Source organism: Hemicordylus capensis, chromosome 3, assembly GCF_027244095.1.
Source record: "Hemicordylus capensis ecotype Gifberg chromosome 3, rHemCap1.1.pri, whole genome shotgun sequence".
Lineage (NCBI taxonomy): Eukaryota > Metazoa > Chordata > Lepidosauria > Squamata > Cordylidae > Hemicordylus > Hemicordylus capensis.
In genome coordinates this window covers 138,538,494-138,559,831 of record NC_069659.1, presented here as the reverse complement: position 1 = coordinate 138,559,831, position 21,338 = coordinate 138,538,494, and the positions used below count along the sequence as shown (strand labels likewise).

Here is a 21,338-nt window from a genome sequence, read left to right as displayed (position 1 = left end):
GCCTTTAGTACCACTTTGCAAGAAACTTGAGGCAATCTTTGAGCTGGGAAATGGCAAGCCCTAGTGCTAACAAATGTCATGGAAATCAAATTTTGAATTAAACCAGCATGCACTGAAGTCAACCAACTATGCAGTACTGACCTTTCTTGTTTGGTCACCTCCATTTCAGCTTGAGAAGCAGATTTCGTTTTCTGCTTTAAAACATTATGAACACGGACTTTGTAGCTTTCAAATTCAGAGGTCACAGTGGCATGTTCTGCCTGAAATGATACAAAATGGTAAAAGGTATTCCCCTTTCTATGAAGAGCTGGAAAGAATAACGATTTCACAGATAAACAGTTACTTATAGGTGTGTGTGGAACGTACAGATACCGTACATATCTGTATGTATAGATACACAGCTCTTCTTTTAAAAAGAGCAAGACAACTTGCCCTTGGGCTTTATTGGATATGTTGTTATTAAATTATCAATAATGCTTAACTCTCTGGAAATGGCAAGAAAAACTTTCTGTTTCAAAGACAGCATCAATATTAATCATGATTTGCAGCTATACATTTAATATATGAAAAACACATTATTATTTTGCAAAGTTTAACCAGCTACTACAAACAACCATTACAATGAAAGTCAGAAACTTTCTAATGAAAGAAACATTACAAGCAATCATGTTGCCAAGACACACACAGCCATAAAAACCCCTCCCACAGATACATCACTCCAGTGCCTAGTTACAATTAAATCAGGGGCTGAGTCATTCTGTTTTGCTAAAGCAAACAAGCAGATGGACAAGTCCAGATTAAATTTTTGAGAAGTCTGTTGAAGAGCATATAATAAAAATTGTCAAATAAGCACACTATCAATCATCTGATGTTGCTGGATCTCTCTTTAAACAGGCTACACATACAGGATTCCCACAGTACAAATGCCCTTATCAAAAGACTGAAAATTCATCCTATCTTGATTTCTGCTACACAAAATATCCAGTCCTTTTGGGAAATACAAGGTATGTTTCTCCACCTGTTGTTATGAAGCAGAAATATCAACTTCTAAAAATTGCACAGCTCTCCCAGGACCATGACAGGTAAAACATACAATTGTGAGGGAGAACTGTGCGTATACGCCCTTTCAGGCTCCAGAGATGGTTACAGGGTTGCACAACTTTGGCCCTTCAGCTACTGTTGGGCTACAACTCCCATCATCTCCAGCCAATGGCCAATAGTCAGGGATGATGGGAGCGGTAATTCAATAGTAGCTGCAGGGCCAAAGTTGTACAGTCCTAGATTATGGCACACTACAGGAAAAGACAACCATGCAGCAATAATGCAAGCATTATTGGCAGCTAGGGTTTTATCTGGAGCTGCCCAGTGGGATCACATCACACCCATTTTGAAAGAGTTGCACTGGCTACCAGTTTTTTTCCGGGTCCAATTCAAGAAGCTGGTTTTGATCTTTAAAGCCCTTAACAGTTTGGGCCCGGGATACCTAAGGGACCACCTGCTTCCAAGGGTTGCTGCCCGCTTGATGAGATCATCTGAAGGGGCTCTGCTCTGGGTGCCGACAATGAAGGAGGCTTGGTTGTCGTGCACGCGGGACAGGGCCTTCTCTGTTGCTGCCCCCAGACTCTGGAATGCTCTCCCGGTGGCTATTCGCTCCTCGGTCTCCATCACAGTTTTTAGAAAGTGTGTTAAATCTTGGCTTTTTACCCAGGCTTTTATATGATTGTCTCTACTGCTGCTTCTTTGTATTTTGTATAGTTTTTATGCTTATATTTTAAATCTTTTTAATCAGATTTGTTTTCTATTTTAGCTCAATATTTTAATTGTGTCATTTATAGTCTTGTATTTGATTTTTGTGTAAACCCCCTTGAGATTGTTTTAATGAAAGGCGGTATATAAGCTTAATAAATAAAATAAATAATAATGGATATATGGTGAAGCCAAAAAACAAGTAGAGTGCCATCAGATGCATAGTCACAGATGGTAACTTGAGTAACTCCCCTAAAAGAAACTGTGACACACCATGAGGACCATTCATCAGCATTTGACCTTTTGAATTGTGACTCCTTTTAATATACATTCGTTTTCACAACCATTTCCTTTTATATAATGCAGAACTAATTTGAAGGTTTGCAACACCAGGCATCTGGATATCTTTATTTATTAGGAGATTTATGGCCCAGAAGTACTGAAAAACAGGTTGCTCACCTGTAACTGATGATCTGGTAGTGATCCGTTGTATTAATAAGGAATGGGTTCTGCACCTGCGCAGGGACCTCACGGGTAGATTGACTAGCTCCTCATGATGCCCACTCTGCCCGGAACGTGCTCTAGGCTTCCATTGAGATCGGCAGTTGGGGGCACCATTTTCTCAGTTTTTTGCAGACCACCATCTCCTGACGATCTTTCAGTGTCTACACAGTTAGTTCTTCTTAAATCATTGTACTACTACTACTGCTACTGTTGCAGAGAGGTTTGGGAGGGTCTTATGAATACAACGGATCACTACCAGATCATCAGTTACAGGTGAGCAACCTGTTTATCCTGATCGTGATCCGTTGCATTCATAAGGAATGGGTGATTAGCCAGCTTTTCACCAAATTGGTGGGCACAGTAGTCCCTGGAGCCTATGGCAGCACCCATTTCAAAACATTTCTCCCAAAGCCTGCCTGCTCAGCAGATCGCAGATCAATGAATGGCATAATCCATACATTTAATTCTCGTAAACGTGCCTGTGAGGATGCGTCCTGGCAACCCAGCTGATTGGCTGGGCGGCAGACGCACCTGATTGGTCGATGCACATGCCAATGGCGGCAGCGGCCGGCCTGCTGGGACTCGCTGGCACTGGGAGGCCAGCGGCGGGCCGCAGAACCAGTACTTGGCCCAGCGGCGGGCCTGCAGGCCCAGCTGCGGTGGTGACACTGCGATGGTAGAGGCCAGTGGCGGGCCGCGGAACTGGTACTTGGTGCGGCGGCAGGCCTGCAGGCCTGGCTGCGGCGGCAAGGCTGTGGTGGTGGCGGGCCAGCCTGCTGGGACTGGCTGGCATTGGGAGGCAAGCAGTGGCCGCAGAGGCAAGCAGTGGGCCGAGAGCCGGTACTTGGACCAGCGGCGGGTACTTGGCCAGGCGGCGGCGGGCCCGGCCCACCCGTGGGGGCCAGGCGGCAGCAGGCCCAGCCCGCCCATGGGGGCCAGGCAGTGGCGGGCCCGGCCCACCCGTGGGAGGGCGGGAGGGAACCGGGCGGCGAAACTTCCCTGTTCGCCACCCGGGAGGAGGAGCAGCAGCGGTGGGGCCCTTTTTGGCCGCCCGCTGCCTGGTAAGGCCTGTGGCAGCAGAGGTAAAGAACTCAGTGCGGGGAGGGGGAGGGCAAGAGAGAGTGGGGCAGGGGGAGAAGGGAGAGCAGGAGTGAGTGGGGCAGGAGGGGGAGGGAGAGCAGGAGTGAGTGGGGCAGGAGGGGGATGACAGGCAGGAGATAGTGGGGCAGGAGGGACGGGGGAACAGCCAGCCCCAAAGAGCGCACAGATGCTCTGTGCGGGTCGGCTAGTATTTAATGAATAGCTGCTGTGATTACCATGCCGCAGCCGCACAGATATCAGCCACATGGATTCCAGACAGACGTGCTGCCAAGGATGCATATGCCCTAGTTAAATATGTCCATATGGTACGTGGTGGATCTATATCCTGCAGCTTATATGTCTGCACTATTAACTCTACCAACCACCAATGGTTAATTGGCTGCACTAATTAACTCCACCAATTGGCAAGTCTTTGTCATGATATTGGCTGTCCCTTGGCTCTACTTTACCCATCACAGGCCAAGTTCTCTATACGGCCACACATATCCTGTTGTAGGTTTGTGGATCTGAACCCCTTGTGATGGCGCATTGTCATGGGAGAGGAGAGGTAGCAATCATGACTTGTCCCCTTAGCTAAGCAGGGTCTGCCCTGGTTGCATATGAAAGGGAGACTTGATGTGTGAGCACTGCAAGATCTTCCCCTCAGGGGATGGAGCCACTCTGGGAAGAGAAGAAGGTTCCAAGTTCCCTCCCCAGCTTCTCCAAGATAGGGCTGAGAGAGATTCCTGCCTGCAACCTTGCGGAAGCTGCTGCCAGTCTGTGAAGACAATACTGAGCTAGATAGACCAATGTTGGTCTGACTCAGTATATGGCAGCTTCCTATGTTCCCATGTCACTGCCATTACCATGGCACATGATTCAGTCTCAGCTAAATGTTTGAAGGTGCTGAGCTGCTGTCTAGTGATGGCACTAGTTTTCTCATACACCTCCGCAAATCTGTCTTGAAATTCCTCTGAGCTCATTGCAGTAGAGTCTTGGAGCAACATGTCCCACAAATAAGGATTGTATCTGGTGAAACAAGCTGCATAGTTAGCTCTTCTTACAACTAAACTACAGGTGGAATAGAACTTCCTTCCCATAACATCCATCTTCCTTACTTCCATATCAGAAGGCATAGTATGGCGGTGGTCCAACCTAGACGTGGACGCACAATCAACGACTAATGAGTTTGGCACCGGGTGCTGTAAGAGGTACACATTATCCTCTTCTTGAATTCTGTATAAGCCTTTTATGCATTTTGATGTCGGCATGGACGTTTGCAGCACCTCCCAAGCCAACTGTGCTGCCTTACTAATCACAGGCAGCATTGGGAGTGCCACTGGATGTGTTCTTTTGGAGGCTTCCATCATGTTGTAGACTGGGTCCTTCAAATCAGCCTCCAGTTGTTTTAAGTCCAGGTCTAACGCCAGTGTTCCCTCTAAGGTGTGTGGACATGTACACACCCACAAGTTTTTTGATGTCTGCTCAGTTAATTTTAGATCCTACTCAGGTTGAATCAGGAAGGCCCTACTCTGAATGCATGTGCGCGCCTTGATACTGCCACCCAGAACAAAACTTATTCCACACAGAGATGATAAAAATTAGAGAGGACACTGCCTTTAGCTCTTCAGAGGGTCGATTAGATGTTTTTGGTGGCACACCCAATGGTGGTACTGGATCAGAAGGATGGCTAGCCTCATCTGAATCAGGTTCCGTGGATTAGGACAAATATCCATCTCCACTGTCCTCTATTGATGAAAAACCCTCTCCACCGCCTGCCTGCCTTCCTTTCTTCTTCTTTTTTTGCTCTGATGGACGCATAGGCGTTATTACAGGCAGCAATGCTGGCACCTCTGGAGGAGGCTGCATAGGTACAGGAGGCTGCTCAGGTAGCACCGGGTGATATGTCTCCTCAGCCGTAGTCTGGCAAGTGGTGGACACAGTAGCAGTGCAAGTGGTAGTCTTAGGTTGTGGTAGATAGCCAACAATGGTTTGGGGCTGCTGCAGACCCACTTGTCCTCCAGTGGCCACTAATAGAGGCTGCTGCAAAGCATGCTGTGCCTTCCATATTTGAAATTTTGCAAATATTCTTCAGGCAACACATTCATTGGAGTGTGGGAAAATTATAAGAATACGTGATCTGTCTGTGACCCTGTTGGCCAATCATACTCTGCTGCAAGAGCCCCTGAGAGCTCACATATTGCATTGGTAACTTCCATGCTAATGAAGCAAGTGTAGAAGTTGCAGATGGCACCGATGGTTGAGAGAGAAGCCCAAAAGACCTTAGCACTGTAGGATGTGGAACGTGCAAAGGCAACATCAGACGTATAGGCTTCATAGTCGCAGTTGTAGTAATCTGCCAAGGCAACATCGATGGCATTTTAGGTGCTGACACTGGAATCTCCTCAACATCTTGGTCGATGTCAATACCACTACTTAAAAGACCATGAAAAGTTGACCCCAAGGGGGTGCTGTTCAAAAACAGTTTTTGCATCCAAGGAGACATCATCATCCTGAGGATGCTCAGTGGAAAAATCCGCCAAGTCGCCTCTTTCCAAAGGCTGCTACCGTAAAGGAGTTGACGGGGACTGCACTGGTGTTTGAGCCAGAGAAAACTGTAGGACTCTCTAGGGCAGAGAGCCGCTTGAAATGGCGTGTGCAGTAAGCCCTTTGACCTGGCTGTCAATGTCATAGTTGTTTCCGAAGCAGCAGTCAGTACCAACGTCGACATCAAGTCTGTTAAATGAAGACCAGCTTCTGTCGAGCCCATGGTTGGCATCATGGTCAATATTGATAGTAAAGTTCTTGATGCTGACTTCGAGGACCGTTCCCTCAACGTTGATGGAGTCACTGCTGATGTTGAAGGCGAGCTACACTATACTTGTAGTGCAGTCGGAGAAGGAGTACTGCCCTTAGATTCTGACTTGGTCCTCTTCTTGTCCTTATGGCTATGAGTTGACTTTGAGACCTCCTCTGGCCTCTTGAATATCAGCTCCGTATCTCCCACAGGGGCTTTAGGCTGCATATTCGCATGTTAACAATGACACTGAGCCCGATCTCAATCCTGATGTTGAGCGGTAATTTGGTCTTGGCATTGGATGGTGTAGTGTGTCGTAAAGTGCCGCACGGAATCGCAGCACCCAATTTTTAAGAGTTTGTTTGGAAAGAGAACAGCATATTTTGCAAGGTGCCAGGTTGTGCTGTTCCCCTAAGCATAGCAAACATGAGTCACGAGAATCAGTTAATGGTAATTTAGTCTGGCAAGTCCACACTACATTTAAATGTTTTCTTGGTCTCTATTGGCATTAAAGGTGTCCCCCAAGACAACAGCCTCAAAGCATAAAAAGAAAGTCTCCAAAAGCCAAAACCAGTCTGTTTCACGTTAGAAGAGTCAAATGCAGTCCAAAGTTAAATAGGAACAATGAAACTAATATCTTTTCTTTTCAGTCAACTGAAGCAAGTTGAACTGAAGAGCCAGCAACAAGGTGTTGATGCTTTGGCAGTCAAAAAGAAACTGAGAAAATGGCACCCTCAACTGCTGATTTCAACAGAAGCATGGAGTGTGCACAGGGAAGAGTGGGTGTCATGAGGAGCTAGTCAATCTACCCATGAGGTCCCTGTGCAGGTGCAGAACCCATTTCTTATTAATGCAATGGATCACGATCCAGATCATCAGGGAATATTTCCCAAATGTACGTAGTTATAAGTGGGTTATTGTAAAAATTCTCAGAAATTAACCATTATGACACTGAACCCTTCCCCGCACCCACCCCCAGAGACTACCTTTGCTGCACTGCACTCTTCTTGGAGAGCTGCAAGTCTCTGCTGATAAGAACTCAAGACTCGCTGCTGTTGTTCTACTGAAGTCCGCAGATGTTCCTGAATCTTGTGTTTTTCTGAGGTTAGGTCAGCCAACTGAATCTGCAAAAGGACATTTGCTTCATTAGAACTAGAGTTTAACTGTTGACATTGGCTCTTCTGCACATTGAAGGAAAAGTCATTGCTCCACAATTTCCTCTCACAATCAAATGGTGATAAAGAATCCCAGGATGACTAAATCTGAGGTATCGAACAACTCTTTTGCACAACATTAGCTGTGGTGTCTCAGATATACTCATATACTTCACTTACTAACACCCTCTTCCATCATTGGCCACTTCTTTGCAAGGTGCTTCATTTGCACTGATGGAAGCTTTAGCTTTTATATGGTGGTAAAAGGGGATATTGTCCTGTTACCATGCAAAAGCTCAAAAATCAACTGTGCAGTTGGCTTGAAGAGCTGAATTCAAATGAGCACTGCAACATGTAAGCTACTGACAATTCAAAGTCTCTGGATATCAGTGTAATAGAATGGGGTAAAATCTAACATCTTGATAGAGCATTTTCCTACACAGGCACAGGAAAAAAAACCCACCATGTACATATTGAGTATAAAAATTGTGTGTGTCTATTTCCCCCTGTATTAACATATGAAAAGCGTAAAGTGCGAATTGGCCCTAAGTATGGAACATATGGAGTGGGGATAAAAGCTTCTCCAAGGCATTCAGTTTTTGAACAGGCTTGATTTGCTCTTTAATAATTATATTTTGCACAATATAGCCAAGACTTTAAATTCCCACAATGATTTCCATTGGAGTCTTAGAAACATATTTAACGCTCTTTCATTGAATGGAACTTTAGACTGCTTAATATGGCTGGATCAGGGGCAGATCTTATCTATGGGCAAAGTGGGCAGCGCTCACCTTAAATTTCTCAGTCAGCCACATTGTCTCTGCCTCCATTTTGTGTGCCTACTGCCTCCCTCTGTTGTTTGCTGCTGCTTTAAGAGTTGTGAGGTGGGTGATGGTAACACCAACCTCAAACAACAAATGAAAAGCCCCAGTTAGTTTAAAAATATTAATATTAATAAAACAGGAGCCAATAAGCATGCTCACCTTTGGTTTTTGCAAAATGGGCAGTCCTAGGACCACCCTATAAATATTGACTCATCAGGCAGCTAATCAGAGTACCTAGAGGGTGGGGCAGTCTTTTTCTTTTAGCTACTCAGAAGAATCCAATCATCATTTTGGTTAGAGAGCAGGCAGGCTGGCTGGCGGTTAGCAAGTCTAATCTTTTGCTGGCTTCTCTCTTTGTGTTTGTTTGGAGGGGAGCAATGCAATCTCTGCTTTCTCTCCCTTTCTCTCCGATCTGATCTGTATACAAAGCATTATGACCCATTTCCAAAATGACATGCCATAAAACATTAGAAGGAACAGCCAACCGTAAAACTGGATTAATTCTATTAGAAACTAGCATGAGAAGCCAGAAATTTCTTTTAGGGGACATGGATGAATTTCTAACTCTAAACTGCTTTTCAAATAATTGCAGAAGTGGCTTTCTATGTGGGTGTGGTATAGAGAAGGAAAATAATTTTTAAAATCCATTTGCTATGCAGAGTACTAACTAGGGTTTTCTCTGGATTGTGGCCAGTATCTGTAACATTAATATCCACAGGGGTTATGGTGTATTGGGCAAGGATTAAGGAAGTGATCTCTATTTTTTTTATTTTTAATGTTGCTTGCTAGGATGGGCACCCAAAGCGGGCAAAGAGTGGCACCCAGCTGTTCAGCAGGCATGGAGTAGGGGAGAAGGTGTCCCCATGCATCTTTGCTTCCCATGATGTCCTCTAAGCTACAGGAGATGGTTCCTAGCTGCAGCAAACATAACTGAAAAAACTGGTTTTTAAAATTATTTATGTATGCATTTTTGAAATAGGCAGGAGGCAGAGCTGCCCTTGTAACTTCAGAATGCATCATCGATATAAGAATCACACTTAAAATATTTCTAGGACATACAGCACCAAGATTACACATTATGAACATACAATGTTGCCTTATACTATGTCACGCTGCTGGTCACTGCATTATAGGGTCTGACACTGTTAGCCCTGTATTGTCTACTCTGACTCTCAGGCAGAGAGAGAACCTCCTCAGCCCTGCTACCAACTTCTTTTAACCAGAGATGTAAGGGGTTGACCTTATGCATGTTCTACCACTAAACGAATGGCCAAACTGCATGGTAACATAAGCCGATTATTAAGCAACTAGCTGAACCCACGTAGAGCTTCTATGCGCTAGTACTTGATGGTTCTCCTCTGCTCCCGCCACAACCCCCTCACCCGAGACCTCCCCACCCTCACCTGAGCCCCGCCCCTGATCCTCCTCCTCCATTCAGTTGGTTCCCACATGCCATTCATGTGTCATTCAGCCCCTCACTCCTACTCCAGCAGGCTCCAACTTTCCCTTCCTCCTCCTTTTTTAGATCTCTAAACTCCCCATTTTGCTTTATCTCCCCCTTAGTTTTTTCTTTTGTTTACTCTCCTCTCTCTCACTTCTTTCATCCTCTCCCTTTTTTCTTACTCTCTGCTCCTCCCTACTTTCTTTCTCTTTCCCTCCCCCTCCATTTCTTCCTCTCCCCCCTTGCTTTCTTTTTCTGTTTCTTTCTCTTTCCCCCCTGCATTCTCTCTTCTGCTCCCTTGTGGGTTGTCTTGCAAGCCCCTACACACAGGGGCTGGCTGCTCTCCTTAGCCTCCTAGGAAGGGTGCTGCCTGGAAATGTTGCAATTGCAAAGGTCCCCTCCGAGTGCACAGGGGCTTGTGTCTGTGTAAGTGCTGAGATAGATACAGAAAGTGGTTGGAGCAGTGGCATTATCGTGCTCTGCTGCCCTCCTCAAGTCCCAGTAATCCCCGCTCCCTTCAGTGTAAGGGAAAGTGTGCTTTTGTTTTGGGGTCTCACCGCCGCCACCATTCAGTCTGAGGGAGAGTCAGCCCAGACTCGTACCACCACTTATTGCCAACGCTGCTCTCACTCCCTTGAGTGTGGCGTGTGTGTGTGTGTTTTCTCCACTCCTTGCTGCCGCCACCGGCCAGTCTCTTCCAGACTTCTTGCCCAGCTCTGCCTTTCCCCCTTTTCCATAGACTACGGAGAAGCCCACTGACTGTTCTCTTCAAACCCAGTAATTCCCCCTCCCTTGAGTGTGTGGGGAGTGCCATGTACTTTTGTTTTGGGGCCTCACTGGCACTCGGCCTGTTATTTGAGCAGTAGACAGGCCAACAGAAGGAGCTTTCTCCGCCATCCATACCTCGGTCTTCCCTCTCCACCACCCGCCTCTCTCAATCTTTTTCCGATGGCCCCTGTCTACCTGGTCCTGGAATCTCAGGAAAGGCTAAGCAGAGAGATGATGGCAGGAACCACCGTCGCTGCGGAGGCTGAAAAATGGCGGTTGGGATGGGGAGGAGGCAGCAACAGCAGGGAAAAGTGCAGTGGGGCTTGCCGAGCAAGCGAGGCTGAGCAAAGCGCCACTGCATCCTCTTGAACCTTGTCGCCCATCTCTGGTTCCTGTGTGTGGCTCTTCCTTGACTCCCCTATGCATTGACCACACAGCCTAAGATGGACCTAGGCGCTGCACTCTCCCCATTGGCAGTGGTGCTGAGGGAGCGCCCTCGAGAGTTACCACTTCTACCTTAAGACGCTGACCAGAAGGCAGGCAGACAGGTGGGTGGGTGGCCACTCTCCTCTTTGTCAGGGAATCGCCCTTCCTCCTCCTCCACAGACACACTTGGGACTCGGCCTCTCCACTCACTCTCTCCTCCCCACCTGGTGCACTTTTGCCTCCTCAACTTCCTCCCCACATCCACCGCCCAGGCTCCATCTTTTCCTCCCTTCCCTTTCTCCTGTAATTGCTGTCGGGGGTGGGGGATCACGGTAGCCATCCCTTATCTCCGGAGCCAGAGAAACAGAAGGCAGTTGACACGGTGACATTCTCGTGCTCAGCTGCTCTCCTTGGTGGGATTGGTTGTGGCTGCTGCGAGGGTAGGGCTGACCACTCACCATTTGCCACAGACCACCTAAGGCTTTTTTATACATATAGATATGTTTAAAAGTGGAGTGTCTCTTTCCCCACAAAAAAACACAGCTGTACTTGTAGGGGGTGGGTGGGGGTGGCAAGGGCATGTGAGAAAATTAAGTCAACATTTTTCCTTGCACAATTGTACTGCCAGAAATCTTGCCCTGGCCGCTATTTGTCCACAAAGTAGTTGTTTGCAACACAGATACCTGCTTTGTGGGCAAATGGCCTTTGTGAGATGGGGGATTATCAGTAGGAAAAGAGTACAGAGAAAGTATTACCACAGCAACCTACTGTCCCAATCCAACATCACTCCCAAGTTGCTCTCTGTGGAAAAAGAGTATTTAGTCCATCTCTTAATGACAGATTTAACCTTTTTTAGTGCAACTTAGGTACAGACAAGTAAAAATAATGCCAACTTACAAAAAGGAATACTTCAACACAGCGTATAGGATAATAACTTATTCATGCCTATAGTTTTAACCTAAAAGTCTTCAACTACCACTAAGTATAGTATCTTTCTCACTACAATGAGAAGAAAAATTAATGTCCTTGCCTTATAAACTTCCACTTGCTGTTGACTTGCTTCCAACTCTCCTTTTAAAGATGCCTGAAATCTCAGAAGTTCATTTTCCTGCAGAATAAGAGCATCATGAATAATTTAACATTGCATTTTAGAAGATAGAAATGTAACTACATCATTTTTAATTTGTTAGAAGAAAAATGGGCAGAAGACATAATAAAAGCACAGATTTACCGATTGTTTAGAGTCTGCCAGTTCTTTTTTCGTTTTCACCAGGAGTACTTTGATCTTGGAATTCTTTTCTTCATGCTGCTGTACAGCGGCCTGAAAGGATTCTAATGAATAAAATAATGAATGCATTCAGAAAGTCAGAAGCAGAAATGTCATGTTTTAGATTTTCTGCAAGTTTAGAAAAAAAACAAGTGATTGTTACATTTCCTTCTTGCTCTTTAAACAGTGTTACTGAAATTAAAGCTATGCAAATATGTTCTAACAGCTGTTTGAGTTATTTTAAAAAAGAGTTTTTCTGATAAGCAATGTTCCAAATAAAACAGAAAACTTCTTTTTAAAGAAACACGGTACAGCCAAAAAGCAGGTTTTACCGTCTACCACAATAGCATAATACAATTCCAAAAGGGAATTTCCTTTCCAATAACAAGACTTTAACTTTTGTAAAGTAGTATTTATAAATGCAAATAAAATATTTGTCAACAGGATATTAGATTTATAGATACTATATTTTCCTAATCTTTTTTGCAAATACTCACAAAAGACAACTTACAGCTATTTCCTGAACTGAGGCTATCAAACTCTATATAAGATCCTGTAAATTTTCCAGCTTGCTTACTACACTAAAGTATGTACATAAAACTGTTCTTCTACACTGAAATATACATATAACCTAATTTAGACACAATTTCTAATCTTAGAAAGTGGTTCTCACTGATTTCTTCTTGCAGAGTTTCTTGTTTCTGTTTCTGAATGTTAATCTCTTGCTCAAGGTCTTCAATTCTGCTGCCTTTGTTAGCAATCTTTTGATTAAGTTCTTTAACCAAACGATCATAGTCAGCTATTTCCATGTCCATCAGTGTACTCTTCTGTGCACCCTGTATGTTACAAAATTCAGCAGATAAAAATTGCAAGGTTAAGATTTCCAGCTGGATTGGTTAGTCTGATAGAGCTAATTTTCTTGCTTGACTACTGCATGCTGGAAGTTTCTTCTCCATCCCAACTGTTATTGTAGTTCAGTGTGACACATATTACCTAATTTCAAAAGATCAAGATTCTAAATCTGGCACACTAGTACACACTATGGCAATATGCAATCTGAAGTCAAACAAAACATCTTTTTTTTAAAGTGCTCTTTCTAGACAATCTTTCACAATGCTAAAAGATATGCTGGTGCCCCAACAGCTATACAATTCAAAAGCTTTGGGAGCAGCTCTCATCTCCCAAAACATTCCAGTAGGCAACTTTGGACGCAATGTTTTCCTGCAGTCTTTAATATCCTTTTACTCCCTGTATCAGTAGCTGCATTAAAGTCAATAAGAATTCTCTGGAGTGTATTATAGCTGCGTATTTATCAGTGATAATTAACATACTTTGCACATGCCAGAGTGAAACCTTGTTTCATGGGCTGACATTGTGACTACCAAAGTGTTCACACTTCAAGCAAGTGTGGGGACTCAGTGGGAGCCCATACTCTGCTTTGTTGCATTCTGAATTATGAGCACAATTATGCAAAGAGCAGTAGAGCGCTAATATTGTAGGGTGCTCTCCTGCAATCCGGAAGCATTCTGTAGAAGTGGAAACAGGTCCCTTGCATTAAGGGCATGTTTCCACTCCCACAGAGTTCTTGCAGAGCGTGCGAGAATGCCCCGAAATATTTGTGATCTTGCACTCCTAATTCAGAATGCAACTGAGCAGTGTGTGGGCTCTCACTGAGTCCCTACACTTGCTTAAAGTGTGGATGCTTTGGTAGTCTTGATGTCTGCCACGATGTTCTGCCACTGTAGCATGGCTAAGAAATTGAACCCGTACTTGACTAGTAGTAGTCAATATTTATTACAAAATAAGTCTTCACAACACATAAAATATGCATTATATTCAACAAGAACAGATTAGCTTCACCCCCCTGAAAAGGGGAAGAGAAGAAGAAAAGGAGAAAAAAAACAGAATTTCAAAATTCTGTCTACCTTCCCTGCAAAGTTCTGATCTAACTTTAGCTGCTGAACCAGCAAATCTGGCCACTTTTAAAAATTATGTATTTATCTGCAAATTTGAGAAACAGATTAGCTTGTCAATATAGATAAAGGATAGGAAACAGATAGGAAACAGCTAAATTGACAAAGGTTTACTTAAGTAAAACTGGTATTGGGACCAGTGCTCTTTAACTTGTTCATAAATGATCTAGAAGTTGGGGTAAGCAACAAGGTGGCTAAATTTACAGATGGCACTCAACTATTTAGGGTGGCAAAATCCAAAAGAGATTGCAAGGAGCTCCAAAAGGATCTCTCCAAACTGGGGAAGTGGGCAACAAGATGGCAAATGCAATTCAATGTTAACAAGTGTAGAGTGATGCATACTGGGGCAAAAAACCCCAACTTCACATATATGATGATGGCGTCTGACCAGGAGAAGGATCTTTAGGTCATGGTGGACAGCTCATGGTGTTGACTCAATGTGTGGAAGCTGTGAAAAAGGCCAATTCTACACTTGGAATCATCAGGAAGAGGTTTGAAAATAAAACTGCTAATATTATAATGCCCTTGTATAAAACTATGGTGTGGCCACATTTAGAGTACAGGTGAAACTCGGAAAATTAGACTATCGTGCAAAAGTCCATTAATTTCAGTAATGCAAATTAAAAGGTGAAACTGATATATGAGACAGACGCATTACATGCAAAGCGAGATAAGTCAAGCCTTAATTTGTTATAATTGTGATGATCATGGCATACAGCTCATGAAAACCCCAAATCCACAATCCCAGAAAATTAGAATATTACATGGAACCAAGAAGACAAGGATTGTAGAATAGAACAATATCGGACCTCTAAAAAGTATAAGCATGCATATGTATTCAGTACTTGGTTTGGGCCCCTTTTGCAACAATTACTGCCTCAATGCGGCGTGGCATGGATGCTATCCGCCTGTGGCACTGATGAGGTATTATGGAAGACCAGGATGCTTCATTAGCGGCCTTCAGCTCTTCTGCATTGTTTGGTCTCATGTCTCTCATCCTTCTCTTGGCAATGCCCCATAGATTCTCTATGGGGTCAGGTCAGGCGAGTTTGCTGGCCAATCAAGCACAGTACACTGTATACTTTTCAGAGGTCCGATATTGTTCTATTTACAATCCTTGTCTTCTTGGTTCCTTGTAATATTCTAATTTTCTGGGATTGTGGATTTGGGGTTTTCATGAGCTGTACGCCATGATCATCATAATTATAACAAATTAAGGCTTGACTTATCTCGCTTTGCATGTAATGCGTCTGTCTCATATATCAGTTTCACCTTTTAATTTGCATTACTGAAATTAATGGACTTTTGCACGATATTCTAATTTTCCGAGTTTCACCTGTACTACATGCAGTTCTGGTCACCCTATCATTGCAGAACTGGAAAAAAATTGCAGAAGAGGGCAACCAAAATAATCAGGGGCCTAGAGCACCTAGAGGCAAGGCTAACACACCTGGGGCTTTTTAGTTTAGAAAAAAAAGACGACTGAGGGACAATATGACAGAGATCTATAAAATCATGCCTGGTGTGGAAAAAGTTGATAAAGGCCTGATCCAGCAGGGCTTTTCTTATGTTCATGGCAGGGTGGGTGGGGTAGTGTTAGCTTCTATCAAGAGGGATCCCATAGGAGTACCCGATGCAGATGGCCTTTGTTATTCCCTCGTTTCTTGCAACAGATAGGCACTTTTGCCATTCAGCAATGGCCATTTTAATATTAATATAACCATCACTGCCCTACCTTCTTTGCCCACTCCAGCTCTTCCAACACTTTCTGAAGATGCTTCTTTTCTTTCTGAAGTTGTGTCTGCAGTTCTTCAACTTCTTTTACAGCGCTGGTATGGTCCTGCAAAATTGAAGTGCTCTTTATTCATAAAATAACTTGTGTTTAAAAAAAACCAGCTTCATTTTCATAAAAGTGCAGTTTACCTTTATCTTTTGGTTTTTTAGAAGCTTTTCGGCCTCAAGTTCCTTGTCAACTTTTGCTTTGGCTCTCTGTGTTTCTAATAGCTGAGTTTCTAACAGCTTAGTGTTAGACTGCAGAGCTCCAATTCGAGTCAAGAAGTCTTCATTAGCAGAGTGCAACTGGTCTTGCTAAAATGATATTAGCAACAAGTTAGCATAGTTATATTAAAAAAATATTCAGTTGCACTATTTTGCCTATCAGAGTTTCTACCAAAATGCCATCTGCAAACTGCATACAGCCCAAAGCAAAACGAAACTTCTCACAAATTAGAGTTTAAAACAGGCTGGTTTAGAAATGGAAAGTCCCAAACTTTTCAACTTTTACTACTGGATGTAGTTCTGGATGCTCCAGTGACTGGTGAACTTGCCTATGTACAATTCTATGTAAATGTTAAGTGATCTAATTACTCTAGTTCTGTTCAGAAACAGTTAGTCCACACTGACAATGTTATACAGCAAGAAAACCACTGTACACAAGATTTATAATTTAAGATACATCTATAGGCATGATGTATCATTTAGTTCCATCAGAACAAATATTCATAATTACAATATTTTTAAGGACAAATGTATGAAAATATGGATTAGTCCATAAACATTTGTGCTAAACAAATACAGCAGTGTCCCTTATCCATACAGTATCTTACAAAACTGATTTATTTTGGAACATTTCCATCTCATACAGGAAAAAAAGATCAACTGCCTACATCATAACCCATTACTTAAAAATAATAATTTGTGCAATCTTTATTAAACAAAGATGAAAATTTGTATCCCTTTGTGGAAAAATAATGCTAGATTTTTTCCGTTTCAGAATTTTCCAAGATCTTTTCTCCATTTATTGTTAAATAAAAGAAATAAAACATAGAAATAAAACAACAAATATTTATATACTGCTTTTCAACAAAAGTTTCCAAAGCAGTTTACATAGAGAAATAATACAGAAATAAATAAGATGGATCCCTGAGCCCAAAGGGCTCACAATCTAAAAAGAAATAGAAGACAGACACCAGTAACAGTCACTGGAGGTACTGTGCTGGGGGTGGATAGGGTCAGTTACTCTTCCTCTGATAAATAAAGAGAATCACCATGGTAAAAAGGTGCCTCTTTGCCCAGTGACAACTGATGCCCTCCCACAAATATGGGTATGAAACCACCCCACCACACCCCACCACCCCCGCCATATCAATATCATTTCCTGTTCTACTCCAACTGTGTGGAGCCAGTGTAGTACTATGGTTAGAGCGTTGGACTAAGTTCAGGGAGACCCGAGTTCAAATTCTCATTCAGCCATGCAACTCACTAGGTGATTCTGGGTCAGTCACTGATCTCTCAGTCTAACCTACTACCTCACAGGGTTCTTGTAAGGATATACACAACCATGTGCTCTGGGCTCCTTGGAGGAAGAGCAGGATATAAATACAAATACAAACAAAACAAACGAATGTGCTCATGGCAGTCCGCCCTATTCAATATGATAGAGAAATGGAACCACCATGTTCCAGTGGAATGTTGTTGCCCTCATATCCTGCTGGTATACTTCCCAGAAACATTTGGTTGGTCACTGTTGGAAACAAAGTGCTGGACTAGATGGACAAGCAACTTGCCCAAGATCACAGAAAGAGTTCACGGCACAAGGGGGATCCAAGTTGCCAAACCAAACTTTGTTCCCTAATCTTGGAGCCCATCCCCAAATTCCTTCATCTTCCTGTCACAACACCTCTGAATGCCCCCCAGTTAAATTTTCCTTTCTACTGCCCTTCCACAAAAAACAAACAAACAAACAAACAAACAAAACAAACTGAAATTTCCTCATTCCTGTCAACTGTCTCCCACACAGCCTACCTATGCATTAACACCATGTCTATTCTCCCAACTCCCCTCCTCCAGGTTAAAGAGATGGGAGAAAAAAGTTGTGATGCGTGGGGTGGTAATCATCAATCACCCTCCAGCATCACTCATAAGAATAGGCAGCTTCTTCCACAATCCGATGTATGAAGTGGCTAGAGGTCAAGCCGGTTCGCCATCAAATGGCCTGTTTGATGGTTTGCCCTTGAGCCAAACAGAGCTTAGTTCGGTTCGCTTCAATTTTGAGCTGAATGAACCACCTGGGCCAGCTCAGGGTTTCTGTGAGTTTAAACAAACAAACAAACAAACAAACAAACAAACAAACAAACAAACAAACAAACAAACAAACAAACTTTAAAAAAACCTATGGCCAGATCCGGCAGCCTCCGGGTGGTGCTGCAACAGCTGCACTCTGTGTGTGTGTGTGTGTGTGTGTGTGTGTGTGTGTGTGTGTGTGTGAAATAGCCAGTGTGCATGCGCAGCGGCCTTCAAAGTGGCTACCATGAACCAGGAGAGGGCTGACAAGAACCAAAACCAGGATGAACTGGCCCGAAGATCGGGTGAGGAAAAACCCTCGGGGACCCTCCCATGGCCGCGACAGTACCACCCGGAGGCTGCTGGTACTGTTTCTATAAGTTTAAATATATTTTAAACTTATAGAACCGCCGCCCTTTGAGCCAGGACCAAATTGGTTAGGCCTCGAGCTGAACTGGGGCCTGGTTTGAGACGCATGGAAACAAACTGGGCCCAGTTTGGTTCGAGTCCTATTTGATTCAAACTGAAATGGGCTTCCCAGTTCCGTACACACCCCTAGAATCCATGCCCAGCAAAATGGAAAAGGACATAAATAAGCAAAATCAATACACTTTCACTTTAAAACAAAAACACCTTCAGATCAGTTTGGTGTGCTATGCACACTTTTGATTGAGTTCTTAAAGGACTTCAGTCAATCGACAAAGGCTTTTTGGTTATACAATTGGGCTTTTTCAGAAAATGTGCCAAAGTCATAGGAACACTTCACACAGGATGTTTTCCTTACAAGGGTGTGTAATATTGTAGAGGGGAAAAGATCCATACATGCGGAAAAGATCCACGCATGCACCCTAACCAGGCAGATTACACAACCATCTATTTTGCCTGGTGTATACTCATGAAGAAACCACAACTGAGTGTAAACTTTCAATGAGTATATATCAGGCAAGGAAGTCCCATGATATTCACACTATGAATACTGGCTGTACATGGGGGTTTTCCTAAATAGTTTGAATTCTTAAAGGGAACATGACCCTCGGACAGCTTATTGGAACCTTTTAAAAATATTTATAGCAAACATTTGGAAGAACAGAGACTTACTCCCAGCTGAGTACTTAAAGATCTGAAAAATGCATGAGATGTCCAGTTATATAAGCAAGTCTCAAAGCAAAACAAAAAGCAGAGAGAGAGAGAGAGTAGCAAAGTGGAATACACATTTCTGGGATTTGCATTACAATGATAATGTAAGTAATGTGTTTCACTGGTTATATTACAATTTAATACTGTTTTTCCTATCGAGTGTGCATACATACATTCAAATTCTGGTTATACAATGGATTTAGATTTCTTTTTTCATCCAGATGCACTGATTACAGAACATTCATTTTCTCTCCAATATAAAAAATGATCCTCAGGATGATCAGGAAATCAACACACATAATACATGTCCCATATAAGAACAGGCTCACCACTTGCTCTGTATTGTGAGATTCTGGACAGAAAGGACGGCAATGTACCATATACAATGTACCATATATAAGCAGTACCTGCTGAGTTGAAGACTCCAGTTGTCTTTTAAGGTCATCTATATGATGTTCAAAGTTACGAGTTCGCTCTCTTTCAAAATCCAGTTGTTCTGCCTGTTTATCAAACTCTGTTAAGAGATTCTAGGAACACAAACAAATCATTTTAAACTTTGGAGATCTATATCTTTTAATGTGGTATGTAAGTTCTTATTGTTTATTATTACATAAGAAATATCCTAGGGAGAAGAAAGAGTTTCCTCTCAAGGAAATAGCCTAGATTTTATTTTCTGGCAACCCATATGAAAGATTAGTACTGGTGTATCACACTGAAACTTCATTGTTATATTCCTGCAATGGTGGTGTAAAATGTTTTGTCACAATGTACTGGCACGATAGGTGGCAGTTTGCTGAACATTTCTTAGTGTGGATTCAAATCATAAGCTCCTTTAAATCAGGGCTCCTTTAAATCAGACCACAAATGTCTGTTTCATATAGGGCAAGTCATGTATAAAGCTCACCATACAGTAAACCCAATCCTCACTACCACCATCACACACCTGGTTATAGTGAGATATATTAATGCAAATGTTTCAGATCAAGAAGCAAGCAATTTCTCTTTTTTAAAATTTTGTTGTTTTTTAATATAAAGAAATGGCATTTTAATGAGAGAACTAAGGAGTTTACATTATGGCTTGAATCGAATAAAGCAATAGCACAAACAGAAGGCTCTTTCACGTGACGCAAGGGGGAGGTTCCCCATCTAATGTCCCCTTCTCATTATAGTCCCCTGTGTCTCATTCCACAGTGTTCAAAAGAATCCTGCTACCTAAAGCGGCTTTTAAGTGGGGGCAAGGAAGCTATGGCAGGAGAGGAAAGCCAGGAAAGCTCCATTCCACAAGTGGAGTTCCAGGTAGGGTTTCTTGGATCCAAGCCCAAGTTTTTTTCCACATCACTGCTAAATTAAATTTGATTTAACCAATCAACCTGCAGCATTGACCAGGAAAGTAGCAGCAAAGCTGTATTTGAACACAAAATTGAACTGCTTTGAAATCAAGCAAATATAAGGAAAATATAAGGTACAAAATGTGTGGAGATTGTCATCTGAGTTAACGTACACATCAGCATTACAGTTACCAAGCAATGGCTAAGGAGACCTATACTTGGGGTCCTTGATTTACTCCCTGCTCCCTCCTTTCTGTTTAATGAGAATGGGGATGGGAATACCAGGCAGGTCCGTTTTGCAGCTGGCTCGCGTGAAATACCACCTGAATTTCAGCATTTGATTTTTGTGCACATTTCCAGAGCATTAAAATAAAACAAAACAAAAAAGTAAAAATGTAAGAAGTGATTATCCAAGCAGTAAAAGAGCAAAATATCTGCTTTTACACTAGGGGAAGAAATTCTACACCAGCAACGCTTCTAGTAGCATTTTTTGCACAGCACAATTCATTTGCAAATATAGCACTCACTTAGAATTCCACAGCAGCTTTAAAAACAGACAGATAGGTCAGTACAAGCCCCATGAAACTAAACAAGTCTGCAACACAGACAACTGAACAAGATCAACACAGAGAAACCATGAGTAACTGCTTCAAGTATATCAAGCACTCACGAAGATAAGCACCTGTACTTTACCTTATAGCTCTCTGCGCCCTGAATGACATCTCTCATTGAAGTAGATAGCTGTTCTCTCTTCAGTTTTGCTACCTCCAGCTCGTCTCTAAGTGACTGCACCTAAGTGCAAAGACAGACATAGCTGTTAATTACAATATT

At 43.0% G+C, this 21,338-nt stretch overlaps 1 protein-coding gene across 1 annotated transcript in view; it reads right to left on the bottom strand.

The window, feature by feature from the left end:
- Positions 1-21,338, bottom strand: part of GCC2 (GRIP and coiled-coil domain containing 2) — a 59,271-nt gene that overhangs the window by 13,278 nt on the left and 24,655 nt on the right. The window contains exons 9-17 of the mRNA XM_053309221.1: positions 21,201-21,299; positions 19,587-19,706; positions 15,904-16,068; positions 15,716-15,820; positions 12,681-12,843; positions 11,972-12,072; positions 11,771-11,848; positions 7,114-7,251; positions 142-260 (exon numbers count right to left, since the gene is read on the bottom strand). Coding sequence (XP_053165196.1) covers positions 142-260; positions 7,114-7,251; positions 11,771-11,848; positions 11,972-12,072; positions 12,681-12,843; positions 15,716-15,820; positions 15,904-16,068; positions 19,587-19,706; positions 21,201-21,299 — 1,088 coding nt within the window. The remainder of the gene's footprint in view (positions 1-141; positions 261-7,113; positions 7,252-11,770; positions 11,849-11,971; positions 12,073-12,680; positions 12,844-15,715; positions 15,821-15,903; positions 16,069-19,586; positions 19,707-21,200; positions 21,300-21,338) is intronic.